The sequence below is a fragment of the Dasypus novemcinctus genome, chromosome 29 (genome assembly GCF_030445035.2).
Source record: "Dasypus novemcinctus isolate mDasNov1 chromosome 29, mDasNov1.1.hap2, whole genome shotgun sequence".
In the NCBI taxonomy this organism is placed as follows: domain Eukaryota; kingdom Metazoa; phylum Chordata; class Mammalia; order Cingulata; family Dasypodidae; genus Dasypus; species Dasypus novemcinctus.
Window position 1 is genome coordinate 22,938,447 of NC_080701.1, and position 14,561 is coordinate 22,953,007.

General features: G+C 37.4%; 1 protein-coding gene across 3 annotated transcripts in view; it reads left to right on the plus strand.

Annotated features, from left to right (window-relative positions):
* LOC131276545 (A disintegrin and metallopeptidase domain 3-like) overlaps positions 1 to 3,387 on the plus strand; it is a 122,727-nt gene extending 119,340 nt beyond the window's left edge. For all 3 annotated transcript variants that reach the window (XM_058289836.2, XM_058289835.2, XM_071212669.1), the window contains 2 exons: positions 1,768 to 1,818; positions 3,225 to 3,387. In XM_058289836.2, the coding sequence (XP_058145819.1) occupies positions 1,768 to 1,816 (49 nt within the window). In that variant the 3' untranslated portion in view covers positions 1,817 to 1,818; positions 3,225 to 3,387. The remainder of the gene's footprint in view (positions 1 to 1,767; positions 1,819 to 3,224) is intronic.
* Positions 3,388 to 14,561: the final 11,174 nt, after the last annotated feature.

Consider the following 14,561-nt stretch of genomic DNA (forward strand, 5'->3'; position numbering starts at 1 on the left):
TTCTTAGTATTAAAATGCAGTAAAAGAAAAATCCAAAGGTTATTTGGAATATTACAACTCCAGAGTCTTGCATGGATTGGATTGATGTTTAGAAATAGTAAGTCTCAATGTCTCAATATATACTAATTTATTTCAGATTTCAGGCAGTTTACCCTTCATGTTCCTATAATCCCGAGAGCAAGCGAAGCTGCTCAGTTAAATCCTTAGTGCCTTTCACAAAGAATTCCGTATTGACATTGACTAAATTGTTTTAGGATATTCTCTCTAAATCCCCTAAACCCACATTTACCTTGCATTAACATACAGTTATGTTAAGTAAATGAATTCGTGAATAGACAAATAGACATAAACAAAATTCGTGAATCGAATCTGTAGAAGGTCAGAAAATAGAAGATGTCAAAGAATGAAGAGGGGCGGTGGACTTGGCCCAGTGGTTAGGGCGTCCGTCTACCACATGGGAGGTCCGCAGTTCAAACCCCGGGCCTCCTTGACCCGTGTGGAGCTGGCCCATGCGCAGTGCTGATGTGTGCAAGGAGTGCCCTGCCACGCAGGGGTGCCCCCCGCATAGGGGAGCCCCACGCGCAAGGAGTGCGCCCGTAAGGAGAGCCGTCCAGTGCGAAAGAAAGTGCAGCCTGCCCAGGAATGGTGCCACCCACACTTCCCGTGCCGCTGACGACAACAGAAGCGGACAAAGAAACAAGACGCAGCAAAATAGACACAGAGAACAGAAAACCGGGGGGTGGGGGGAATTAAATAAATAAATCTTTAAAAAAAAAGAATGAAGAGGAAAACACAGAAAATACTCCTCACTTTAAAGTTAATTGATATTGCCCATTTATTTCTGAAATAGAGCTGAAGAACAAAAGGGTTCACCATGATGAATCAGATGGTCAGGATCTGGGGTCATTCCTTTCAAACTTTATAAGCTTTGTGATTCTCATCATCTCTTCTTGTCTATGTCCATTCTCTTCAGACAATGATTTCTTCTGCTTGCCCACAGCCAAGCATATTTACCTCATTACTATTCTGCGTTTATTTCTGAATAAAATACCAATAATGTCTCCACAGTCCAAGCCTCTTAGTTCGTATTCTCAAGAGACAACAGAAAATAGCTGTGCAAATGCACCTGAATCTAGCCAGTGCTCTGGAGTTAAAACTCCTGAATCACATGTTCAAGCCTCATATGATCTGTGGCCAAGGGGCTGAAGCCATGTAGTATAAGGTGGGCACCAGGACCCTCCTCTTCACAAAGCGTGTCTAAGAGCAATTCTAATGGGAAAATGGAGACTGTATAAGTACCACAAACTAACTAAATGTAGCTGAAGGATGTAAATGCCTAATTAAGGAAGAATACATGTAAATTATAATCCAAATCATTACTTATTTACATAGATATTTGAGAGATATATAATTATAGAAATAAAATTCCAGGAATTTGAAGATTTGCATTCAAATTATCTTCTTTACCATTATCAGCTCTCAGCTGTCAGATATTAAGATATGATTCCATCTTCATATAGATAAGATAGAGGAAAATAATGGATGGATTTTTCATCTAAAATCCAAAAATTTGCTTAAGCTCTTTAAAATTTAGAACAACATTATGAAACAGAATATCTGATCTCTGAGTGAGCTATGGAAAGTAAAGTGGATACTGGTACCTTATTAATTGAATAGTTAGCACAACTGTGGCTTTTTTTTTTTCTTGTTTATTCTCATTATTACAATGTTTCCTATCCTTAAATCAATGCTATCTCTTTTATACAGATCTACGTCAGAGGACAGCCAAAGCCATACCAACATGTCATACAACTAAAGGTGAATTGAAGGAATCTGTTGACAAAATTATATAATTCATCAAATTGGTGATGGTTTTTTTTGTTTTTTTTTTTGAGGTACTGGGGCCAGGGATTGAACCCTGACCTCGTGTGCAGAAGTTGGCTCTCAACCACTGAGCCACATCGACTGGCCTGAGTTGTTTTTTTTCGTTTGTTTGCTTGTTGTTTGTTTTGTTTTTAGGAGGTAGCGGGAACTGAACCTGGGACCTCCCATGAGGGAAGCAGGTGCTTAACTGCTCGAGCCCCAAATTGGTTTTTATTTTTAACAATATCTCAGTATGAGAAAGATGTTATTCCTTTGTGTCATTATCCTGACTTCTGTTTGTTAATTTCATATGATAACTCAGATATGATAACTTCATGCTAATGATTTTATATTAATTTTGTAAAGTTTAATGTTAATATTAGCCAGAGATTTATTAATCAACATTATTGTAATAATAAGAAATTATTAAAAACTTTTATGTATTGTCTTTAAAATATTCATAAACAGTCATGTATTCTGTCCCCCTCATTTAACTGATACTTTCACTAATAATTTCAAATTTCTACTTCTTTTGTTTCAGTAATTATTTAAAATCTTATGATGTTTCCTAACTACTTACTGTGTGCCAGGTTCTGATTGGTAGACTTATGCAGATTGTCTCCCCACAGTTACGTTTCTTACTCATTAATCGTCCATGGATATTGTTATCCTTATTTTTGAAATAAGGAAACAGGCATGGGGAATTGAAATAATTTCCATGTTTATAGAATTAGATTTGGAGTTTAATTTAGAGCAATCAGATTCCAGAATATAAACTCTTAGAAACTATGCAACCCTGGCACTATCGCTGCTGGGATCATGGCATCTTTTGACAATGGCATTTAGAATAATGGGGTAAGAGCTGGTTAGGTGTTAGGGTGATGAGGTTGAAGGGAGAGAAGACTGAGTTTGGTTTTGAACATGTTATTGGGAGTATATGTGGAACACCTGTTGGAAATGATAGTAGATTTTGGAAGTCTATTTTCTCCATAGATAATGTAACCATGTTTGCCTTTTTCATCATTTCTTACTGTTCATTTCATCTCTGTTTCCTTCCTGGTGATCTTCCTTTACCTACGTAATATTCAGAGATTATGTAAATGAAACGTGTAGAAACACAAATTTAAAATATTTCCTTTTAACAAGGTTATCGCAAATTATTCCTGATCTTTTATGAAATAAAAAAAGGATAAAAGGAAAAGTAAACAGGTTTACAGATTCAAGGGGTACAGGCGTAGACTGTAAAAGCAGAGTCAGTGTCTTAGTTATCTTAGTTATACTGTTTAATTGCTATACCTGCAGCAGCTTTTAGTAAACATTGAAATTACCCTTTCTATTTTTTTGTATTTCTTTTACTACAGTAACTAAGCAACGTCAAAAAGCCATAGGTTGGAGAAAGGATATAACCAAGAAAATCATCATTTAACTGACCTGATCTGTGAATAACAAAAACAAGTTTTCTCTTTTTTTATGGCTTAAAGTTTTCAATATCACAAACCAAAATAAATGCAATGAGCGAAAGTATGCAAGCTTCTGTTTTTTGATTCCTCTACCTGCCATGTTCTATTAGTTAGAAATAAGCAGTTTTACCTCTTCTTAACCCTGGAAGCTGTTACATCCCAACTGAAAACGTTCCATAGTTTTCTGCTGCTGCCTGCCCTCAGATGCCCACGGCCGTGCTAATTTCTTCATCTGAAGAGAGGAAACCAACAGCCACACCTCTCGACAAGTTCAAGATCCCCCTGTCCTACCCGCCCGTTCCAGGCTTTGGGATATTGAGTGGAAAATGTATCTGCACTTATGTACAGCTCAAGAGACACCAAATCGTCACCATCCTCTATCCTGTCTTAGAAGATCTGCTCAAACAGAATTCCTGGTCGAAAATACCTGTTCTGGGTCCAGGTGATGCATCTTTGGTCCCATATATGCTGACCTCTGGAATCTACCCTTGCCCTTCGGGGAGCCTGAACTTGCTGCTCACTTTGCAGTGCAGCTGAGGTTATGTGAGTAAGATTTTCTTGTCTCAGTTCCCCGTGTCCCCATTTTCTATCTTACCAAAATGCATGTACTTCCACATATTGCAAAGCATTATATCTGGATTAGGAAACCATCAGCCTACTTGGAATATTGAGTAGGACTTACAGGATCTTCATGCAAAAAACAAAGATGCTCCTGGGTCAGGGATTAAAGCCTCACAGGTCCAGGGTCTCCACCAGGTCCCCTACACATGTATGTGCAATGACTCTTACGAGCTGGTGGACTAGGACAGAAAAGAAAATGCCATTAAAAATGAGAAGGGATTTGGAAGAAGGAAATTGTTTATTAGATGTAGAAGTGGACAAGGAATGGCCATTGTATGAATATTTTTCAAACTTGACTGCAAAACGTAGAGAAGTTAGAGTCAAGCAATTGGAAAGTGTATCCTTGTTTTTTTGTATTACTATTCCATTATTTTGGTAAAATTTCACTTTTGGAATAAATCAAGAGGTATTTATTATAAATTCAGATGAATATACAACAAAATATTGACAGTAGCCATGAATATAATCTCTTGTCATTCACTTCCCAGTTTGCAGGTTTATCAATAATTACTTTTATCATTATCTCCTCCTCTCTATTATGGTGATTCTTACTCCACACAAGCTCTAAAATTATGTGTGTGTGTGTACATACACCTACAAATTTCATTGAAAGTTGGCTAATTCAGGTACTGAACTAACTACTTTGCTAGAAAACTATCTCATTGTAGAGTGGCCTATCTCTATATTTACATGTGGGACTCTTTCCTCCTGAACCATCATTTGTGTATGTATACTATATTAAGTTTATTAATGATTTCTCTCTCTTTACTCCTTTCTCTATAGCCCTCTACTAGAACATTTTTACATGTTCTAATATTAGAACCATTTTGAGCATAGTTTCCACATAATTCTTGTTGGTAATATGGCTAAAATCATTTGCTATCAACTACTGTCATAGTAAAAACATGACTGGATCACTTACGAAATAGTTAATATCTCATGTAAAAGAGCTTTAAGCCATAATTTAAATGAGAAAAGTAACAAAGATGTTAAACAGAAAACAGAATTCCAGCACAAACATTTAAATACATGACCTATGTTATCACGCTAAATAAAAGGTCAAATAGCGTTGATATGAAAAGCCCGAGAGGCACCATTACCAGAGTTTCTCCAATTTGTATGCTTCTGATATTCTCTTAATGATTCCATTGTGTGGAAAAGGAAGATAATGTTGTCACTGGATTCAGTCAAAGAACACTGTAATAATGTGCCCTCAATAGTGGAGGGTGTATGTAAACATGGCCTGTTTATTTGCTAGTTTAGAGTTTGGGAAAGAATTTTAGGAAAAGAGAGTATACAGCAAAAAAAAGGAAAAAAATCAAAATGAAGCTAGTTTAATGAATACACTAGAAACAAAAGAGCTAGGCATATTAAACTTTTCATACAAGAGTATAAATGATTAATTCCCATTCTTGCAGGGCATTAAAATACCATAGGAAGCTTTAAAAAATATAAATGTACAGTTACCATATTCAGAAGTTTGTCTTAATTGGGCTGGGAAGCTGATCATATAAAACACGACCAAATTCAGGCTGGGCATCTTGGGTTGTAGAAGAACTTGGTAAAATTCGTGAGCCATTCTGTTTCAAATAAAGTCAAACACTTAGCAACAGGCGTTCTAAGATAGTATATACTATGGTAGGATCAGGGAGGCTATATCTTTATACCCTGCTCAATCGGGTAATCTATTAGGCACTGCCAAGTAGTAGAGCCCTGTAAGGGTCGGGCCAGATGGTAACTCTAGAGTCCAGGTAAATGCATGAGTATTGTCTTCAATTCTGTCTTCAATTCTGTCGACAATTCTGTCGAGGCTCCTTCACATGTCTCTAAAAGTATACCAAGAGGATGGGTTTAGTATGTCTGCCATTTGGAGGTGAGGGTGCCAGAACTACCCATAAATCATGTAGCTGCTCTGTGGTCAGGGAACAGTGCCTCATAAGAGGTGAGGAGATAGGATGCCAGCTCTTTCCTTTATGGAGAGATGACGCTCAGGTGTCATCTCAATGGCACTTTTTTCCCTATCTTTATAGGTTTTCCTATAAAATATGACCAAGTCACTCTGGGCATCTTGGGTTGTAGAACTTGGTGAAATTCATGAGCCACTCTGTTTCACGTAAAGTCAAACACCTAGCAACAGGCATTCTGAGATAGTATATACTATGGTAGGATCAGGGAGGCAGTATCTTTATATGCTGCTCAAGGACCCACCACAGCAATCATGCCCCCAAAATATCAAGGGATGACACTTGCACAGTATTATCTTGACCTTTTTGAGAAGTGCCAACAGGGTTGGAGACATTAATGGTCTACTTATGGTAGGCAGTATTCTTAAGATATCCCCCCAAATTCCTATCCCCTAGTTATTTAAACACTTATCTAGGCACTCTTATGAAGGATGTTGCTGAAGTAACTATCATTACTAATCAGCTGATGCTGAAATATGAAGATTATCCTGGCTTATCTAGGATGGCCCAATGCAATCATACAAGCCCTTAAAAGCATAAAAGCAGGCAGAAGACAGTCAGTCAGTGAGGTAGGAGGGGAAGTCATATTCTACGTATGAGATGGACATGACTCACCGTTGCTTGAGGAGGACCTGAGGAAAACAGGAAAAGCATGCAGGTACCCCATAGGCGCAAACGTCAGTCCCTTCTGAAAGCCTGCAAGGAAACAGGGACTTGTCCCACAGCCACAGGAGCTCAATTTGGCAAATAATCTCAATGAACGTAGAAGAATTCTTTCCTCCAGAGCTTTCTGAGAGGTGCCCAGCTAGCCAACACCTTGACTTTAGGCTTCGTAAAACCCAAAGCAGAGAAGCTATCCTACCTAACCAAGATTTCTGACCGACAGAAATTGTAAGATAACACACTGTGATGCTTGAAGCCACTTAATTTTAAGTCATTTTTAACAGCAGCGATAGAAAACTAGTACACCTTTCATAGCCCATATAAATTTGGATGTCATTTTTGTAACAGTGCAAGTGTTTTAGCTTCGTATACAGATAAAGGATATAATTTCTCCAGTATGCAGTCACGTCAGTTTGCCTATTTTCAATCAATTTGCTTACAGACCAGATAGAGGAAACATACAGAAAGCAAATGTGGAGCCTTATAAATTAGTAAAAGTTCAATGGCCTTGTTCCCACTACATGGGAGTTTTGGATGTTATGTGAATGTTCTTTGAATGATGAGGATATCATACAGATAGTCAGTCAGCTGAGAATGCATAATAGGACATCTTTGTTAGTTTGGAGGCCCTGGAGTGGCAGAGGGGAGAATGAAGGTAAGGGGGGGCCCAATGAGTTTTCATAATCTAGGTTCCTGCAAGGGTCCATAGTGGGTTGGGAAGGAAGAAACACATGTAGATCTTGAAATCTTGCCTTTGTCACCCAGAGGAGAGGGGTAAGACTTTCCTGTGGATACTGGAGATTGGAGTCTCAAACTATATGACATGGAAAGCAGATTGGCAAGGACCATCTGAAGATGTTGACAGCCACTTATCATTCAAGCCATATGGAGATACAGGCATTGCCAGTAAATTATGCTGTGTAAAAGGGCAAGGGGCCATTCAGCAGGGCTAGCTGGGATGGTCACTCACAGGGAGTTTTATGACCAAGTTGGGCAGGATGATGAGGCACCAACGATAATTTTTTAATGTCTTTACACCAAGTCTAGAAATAAAACTTTTCATTCACCCTGGCAGCCTTCCACATATACTCTCCCAAATTTAACCTATGACTTTTAAGGGAAATTATCTCATTGCTTATATTTCTCTCACCCTTGAGTGCATTTCTAAATTTCTGGTTGGATCTATAGGCATCTTTAAGGTTTGATTACTTTTTTAGCAAGACTACTTCACAGATGGCATTGTGTTCTTTCATAAGTTGTGCCTCTCTTTTAATGGTAGAGAGCTTCCAATACAAAAGGCTTCATACAGTCCAGTATAATTTTAGCTGCTTCAGAAAGTCTATGACATTTACTAAAAAATTATCTATTAAATCGCAATCGAGTCAACTATTTTCATTTATAAGCAACGAATGATTGCGATACAGAAAATCCTATGGAATGTGGAGTGGACACAACCATTCCAAGGTCCACAGGATGGAGGAATAGAATATGGATTAGAGTGGACTTACTGATATTCTATTCATGAACTATAATGAGTAGTAATCAAAGAAAATGTGGCACTGGTGTGGAGAAAGTGGCCATGGTGGTTGGGGGGTGTGGGGAATGAGAGGAAGAGATGAGATGTGAAGGCAATTTTGGGACTTGGAGTTGTCCTGGGTGATGCTGCAGGGACAGTTACCAGACATTGTATGTCCTCCCATGGCCCACTGGGTGGAACGGGGGAGAGTGTGGGCTATGATGTGGACCACTGACCACGAGGTGCAGCGGTGCTCAGAGATGTATTCACCAAATGCAATGAATATCTCATGATGATGGACGAGATTGTTGCTATGGGGGGAGGAGTGAAGTGAGGGGGGTGAGGGGTAAGTGGGGACCTCATATTTTTTGAATGTAATATTAAAAAAAAAAGACAAAAAAAAGTGTTTATCAAGTTTGCAAGATCCAAGTTAATGTAGAAAAAAACAATTGTTTTCTATAGACCAGTAGTAGAAAACTGGAAACTGATTTAAAAAGGAATCCATTTACAACAGGATAAAAATTGCGAAATTAGTAGAAATAACTTTTACAAAAGATGTGTATTTGGTTTTTTAAATTTTTGTGTAAAAAATTACCACAAACAACAGTTTAAAACAACATGCATTTATTATCTCAGTTTCTGCAGGTCAGGAATCTGGGCATGTCATAGCTAAATACTTTGCTTAGGATTTCACAGGCTGCAATCAAGGTACCTGTTTGGTTGCATTCATATCTGGAGGTTGGAGGTATCATTGGCTTCCAAGCTCGCTCAGGTTGTTGACAAATTCATTTCTGGAAGTTTTCAGGACAGAGAGCCCAGACTTCTTGTGGCTGTTGGATGTTTTTTATCCTCAGCTACTAGAGGCTGCCTGTAGTTCATGGAGGCTTCCTGTAGTTCCTCAATGTATGAGTTCTCAGAGTTCTTCAGAGAAACAGAATAGGCAGGATATATTTACAACATGTAATTATATATATCACATATTCCACAATACATATTATTGTTAGATACCAATTCTACCTAAACAGACATACAGAATCAGCACAATACAAATAGAATTCCCAATAGCCTTTTTTTTTTCATAAATGGGAAGGCCAATGATCAAATTTATTCAGAAGGACAGGGGGCCCTGAATAGCCAAAAATGTCTTAAGAATGAATGAAGTTGGAGGACTCTCGCTTCCTGACTTTAAATCATATTACCTAGCTATGTGGTAAAACCAGCATGGTACTGGCATAAAGAGAGACATATTGACCAATGAAAATGAATCAAGAACTCAGAAATAGACCCTCACATTTATGACTGAGTGATTTTTGACAAGCTGTTGAGGTTTTCTAGCTGGGCCAGAAGAATCTATTCAACAAATTGTGCTGGGAGAACTGTATATCCATATCCAAAAGAAAAAAAAAGGACTCCTATCTCACACTTTATACAAAATTTAAGTCAAAATGTGTCAAGGACCTAAATATAAAAGTTACAGCTGTAAAACTGTAGAAAATGTAGAAAATAGAAGAAAATGTAGGAAAACATCTTGTGGTAGACTGTGGTTTCTTAGTCCTTACACCCAAAGCACCAGCAATGAAAGAAAAAGTAGATAAATGGGACTACCTCCAAATTAAACACTTTTGTTCTTCCAAAAGACTTTGTCCAAAAAGGAAAAATTCAGCCTACTTAATGGGAGAAAATATTTGGAAACCACAAAACTTACAAAGAATGGCTATCATCAAAAAAGAAAACAAAACAGAAAACTACCAGTGATGAAGAGGATGTGGTGATACAGGAACATTCCTTCACTGTTGGTGGGAATGTAGAATGGTGCAGCTTCTGTGGAAGACAGTTTGCACTACCTCAAGAAGCTGAGCACAGAACTGCTGTATGATCCACCAATCATGTTCCTAGGAATCGATTCAGAAAAATCAAGGATGCAAACTGACATTTGCACACTCATGTTCATAGCAGCATTATTCACAAGTGCTAAAATATAGAACCAGCCCAAGTGTCCCTCAACTGATGAATGGATAAACAAAATTGTGGTATATACACACAATGGAATTCTATTCAGCTGTAAGAAGAAACGAAATTAGGATGCATATGACAACATGGATGAATTTTGAGGACATTATATTGCGTGAAGTAATACAGAGACAAAATGACAAATACCGTATGGGCTCATGAATTAAATAGTATGAATAAACTCACAGAGGTAAATGCTAGTAGGAAAGAGAAAGTGGGTTGAGAATGAGAGCTGCTGCGCAACGTATGTATAATTTTTAGTAAGATTTATTGTAAAAATGTGGGAAAATTGTGTGAAAAAATTTGATGGTAACACATTATACTGTGTATAATTAACACTACTGATACATAAATGAGATTGTGGCTGAAAAGAGTAGCCTGTGGATGGACATTTCTACTGAAAAGAAACTACAGAACAATCTAGAACAATAACTTAGTGATTTGGGGAGTGGATGAAGAGTGTGGTTAATAGCATAGATGTGAGAATGTCTTTTTACAAAGTGTTAAGAATTTGGTAATAAATGGGAAAATTATAACTAATATAATTTACGGATACAGTAAATAGTAATATTGTAATAATCTTACAATAATGGCAAAGAAGATACTATATCACTTCTATGACAAATATGAAGGGTTGAAAGCCGTGGGATTTTTCCTTTTGGAGTAATGAAAATGTTCTAAAATTGACTGAGGTGATGACAGCACAACTCTGATGAAAATGAGAGCCACTGAGTGTGTGTGTTGAATGACTTGTACAAAACATGGGGATGTATAACAAAAGGAACCCAGTGTTGAAAGATGGACTGTGGTTAACAGGACAAATACGAGAACATTCTCTCATGAACTATAAAAAATACGTAATACTAATACAGGGCTTTAATAATTCAGTAGGTTGGGGAGAAAATACACCAAATGTAAGATATGGGCTACAGTTAGTAGTAATATTTTGATCATACTCTTTCATAGTTTGTAACTAAAAGTTCCACAACAATGCAAGGTGTTGGTGGTGGGGTGATGTATGGGAGCCATGTATGATGATGTTCATGTTTGTTCTGTAAGTTCATGACTTTTACTATACATTTATTATTTATGTATGATCATGTGTGAATGATATACTTCAGTAAAATTTTATTTGTTGAAACAACATACGTTTATTATCTCACAGTTTCTGTGGGTTAGGAATCTGGGCATATCATAGTTAAATCCTTTGCCTAGGATTTCACAAGATGCAATCGAGGTACCTGTTGGGTGAATTCTTATCTGGAGACTTGATTGGGACTCTTTGGCTTTCAAGATCACTCAGGTTGTTTGAAAATTTATTTCTAGACATTGTAGGATTCAAAGCTCTGACTTCTTGTGGCTGCTGGATGTTATTTACCCTCAGCTACTATAGGCTCCCTGTAGTTCCTAGAGGTTTCCTGCAGTACTTTACTGTATGAGTTCTCAGAGTTCTCCAGAAAAACAGAACAGGCAGTAGATATTTAGAACATGTGATTGCATATGTTGCATATTCCATAATACATGTTATATATTTATAATATATAATATAAATATTAAGACATTTACTATAGGAGTTGGTTCCATGTTTATGGAGATTGGCAAGTCTGAATTCCATAGGGCAGGCCACAAATTGGAAACTCAATGATTTCCCCAGGGGAAGTGGGCTGGCTGAAGTGGAGATGGAAAATCTTCTTTCCGACTGCTGAAATTCTCAATTCTCACTTTAAGGCCTCCAACTGATTAGATGAGGAGACGTCTCTCATTTCTGAAGGCAGCCTCCTTTATTGGTTGTAGATACAATCAGCCATAGATGCAATCAACTGACTAATGATTTAAATCTATTCATAAAATATCCTTAGAGTAGCAATCAGACCAATGCTTAATTAAAAAAACAACTGGACACTACAATCAAGCCATGTTAATACATGAAATTAACCATCACACTTACCAAGTGGGATTTCTCAACATGGCCCATTTATCAGTCCAGCAAAGAGAGTCTCCTGAGTGAATAGTCTAAGAAAATAATCTTATATAATATGACATAATCACAGGAGTGAGATTCCTTCACCAGTGCCCCATTCTATTTGTTAGAAACAAGTCACAGTTCCCAGTCACACAGATTACATGTGAGATAACTAAGGGTTACATAAACTATGACCACCAGGAGATAGGAAAAATGGAGGCCACCTTAGATTCCATCTGCCACAATGTGCAAGATCTACACACTGAAAATTACAAAACATTGCTGAGAAAAGTTCAAGATGATGTACATAAATGGACAGATATATCAGACTTAAGGACCAGAATTCCAACATCAGTTATCCCCAAGTTCATCTATAGATTCAATGCACTCTCAATCAAAATTCTAGCAGGATAGTCATAAAAATTGATAAGCTGACCTAAATATTTATATGGACTTGCAAAATAGCTGAAAGAATTTGCAAAAGAATAGCAACTTTTTAGGACCTACACTGCCTGATTAAAAATTTTGTTTTAAAAAACAACAATTGACTAGTCATTGTGTAGGCATAGACATATAAATCAGTGGACCAGAATAGAGTCCAGAAAATAGAGGCCAGCATTAGACAAATATGGAAACTGATTTTCAAAAAAGTTGTCAAGGCAATTCAATGAGTGAAAAGATAATATGTTTAATATTGTTCTGGAAAAATTGGATAACCATATGTAAAAATAAAAAAAAAAAAACCACAACAACAAAAAACTTGATTCTAGATCTAAATGTACAAGTTAAAACTATAAGACCATATAAGTAGGAGAAAATCTCAGTGACATAGAGTTAGAGGAATATTTCTTAAATAAGACACACAGATCATGAGGCATATGAGTATAGTGGATTGAATTGTGTATTCAATTTGGACATGCTCTTGGTCTTGGTCTGTGTTCTGGTGAGAATGGATCAATTATAAATAGGATCTCTTGAAGATATTACTTCAGATAAGGTGTGACCTAACTGAACCAGGTTAGGTTTTAATGTGGATTACTGGAGTCTTTTATAAACAGAATGAAATTCAGATATACAGGGATATGGATGTAGAGCCAAAAGGAGCAGCTGGAAGCTGCAAGTCAATGGAAACTGAAAGAGAAAAAGAGAATGTGCTGCCATGGGCATTCCCACATTGCCAGAAAGCCAAGAAATCCCAAGAATTGCCAGCCAGAAGATACTAATCCTTGGAGGAAGCAAGCCTTCTAGCCTCTGTAACTGTGAGTCAATACATTCCTGTTGTTAAGCCAACCCATTGTATGGTATTTGTTTTAGCAGCTGGCAAACTGAAACACAAAGAAAAAAATGTTAATTTGGATTGCATCAGAATAAAAAACTTTGCGTTCCAAAAGACAATGTTAGGAAAGAGAAAAGGCAAACCACAAACAGGGAGAAAATAGCAGCAAACTATACATCTAGCAAAGACTTGCCCCTAGAATATATAAAGAATTCTTACAATTTAATTAGAAAAAATCAACCCAATAAAAATGGACAAAAGATTTCAACAGATACTTGACCAAAGAAAATAGGCAAATGACAAACTCATGAAAGGATGTTCAACATCGTTTGTCAGTAAGAAAATACAATTTAATCCAGAATGAAATATTAATAAACAACCATTAGAATGTTTAAAATTAAAAAGACTGACAAGACCAAGTGTTGCTGAGGCTATAGAATAACTACAATACTCACAAACCTGTAGTGAGAATTGTTAAAGCTGTTGGGCAGTTTCTTAAAAAAGTTAAACATATATCTGCTGTTTTAGTCAGTCAAAGAGGTACTGATTCACAGTACCAGAAATCTGTTGGTTTTTTAAAGGGTATTTATTTGGGGTAGAAGCTTACAGTCACAAGGCCCTAAAGAGTCCAACTCAAGGTTACTTCCTTTCCAAACTCTGTTGCTACTCGCAATATCAGTGAGGGTTCAGCCTTCCTTCTTCCTCTTAAAGGACCATGGTCCTAGCTTCTTTCTGGGCTCAGCTGCTCTGTTTTCTTCACAAGGTCAGGTATAGACTGTCAGGCTCATCTGTCTTCCTGGGGTATCTGCCATGGCTATACAGGTGTCTCTATTCCTCTGTATTCTTCTCCTGTGTATCTACTTCCACCTAAGAGTCTATTTCATCAGCTCAAGGGGTTTGGGGCTCAATGTCGAGTTGCACTCTAATGACACGGTTGAATCAAATCTTAACATAATTTAATCAGATGTCTCAGCTGAATCTAATACAATCAAAGGGTATCATGCCCAGAGAAACAGACCAGTTTACAAACATAATCAATATATCTTTTTGGAATTCATAAATAATATCAAACTGTCACACTCCACCCTCTCCAGATCCAGATTTTGCAGGCAGGCTGCAAGCCAGGGGCTCCAGTGTAGTTCTGATGAAGGTCCTTGATGAGTTCCCAGGAGACATTGCCTGTCCAAAGACAAGCTGGAAAATTCTCCCTGAATGCTGAAATCAC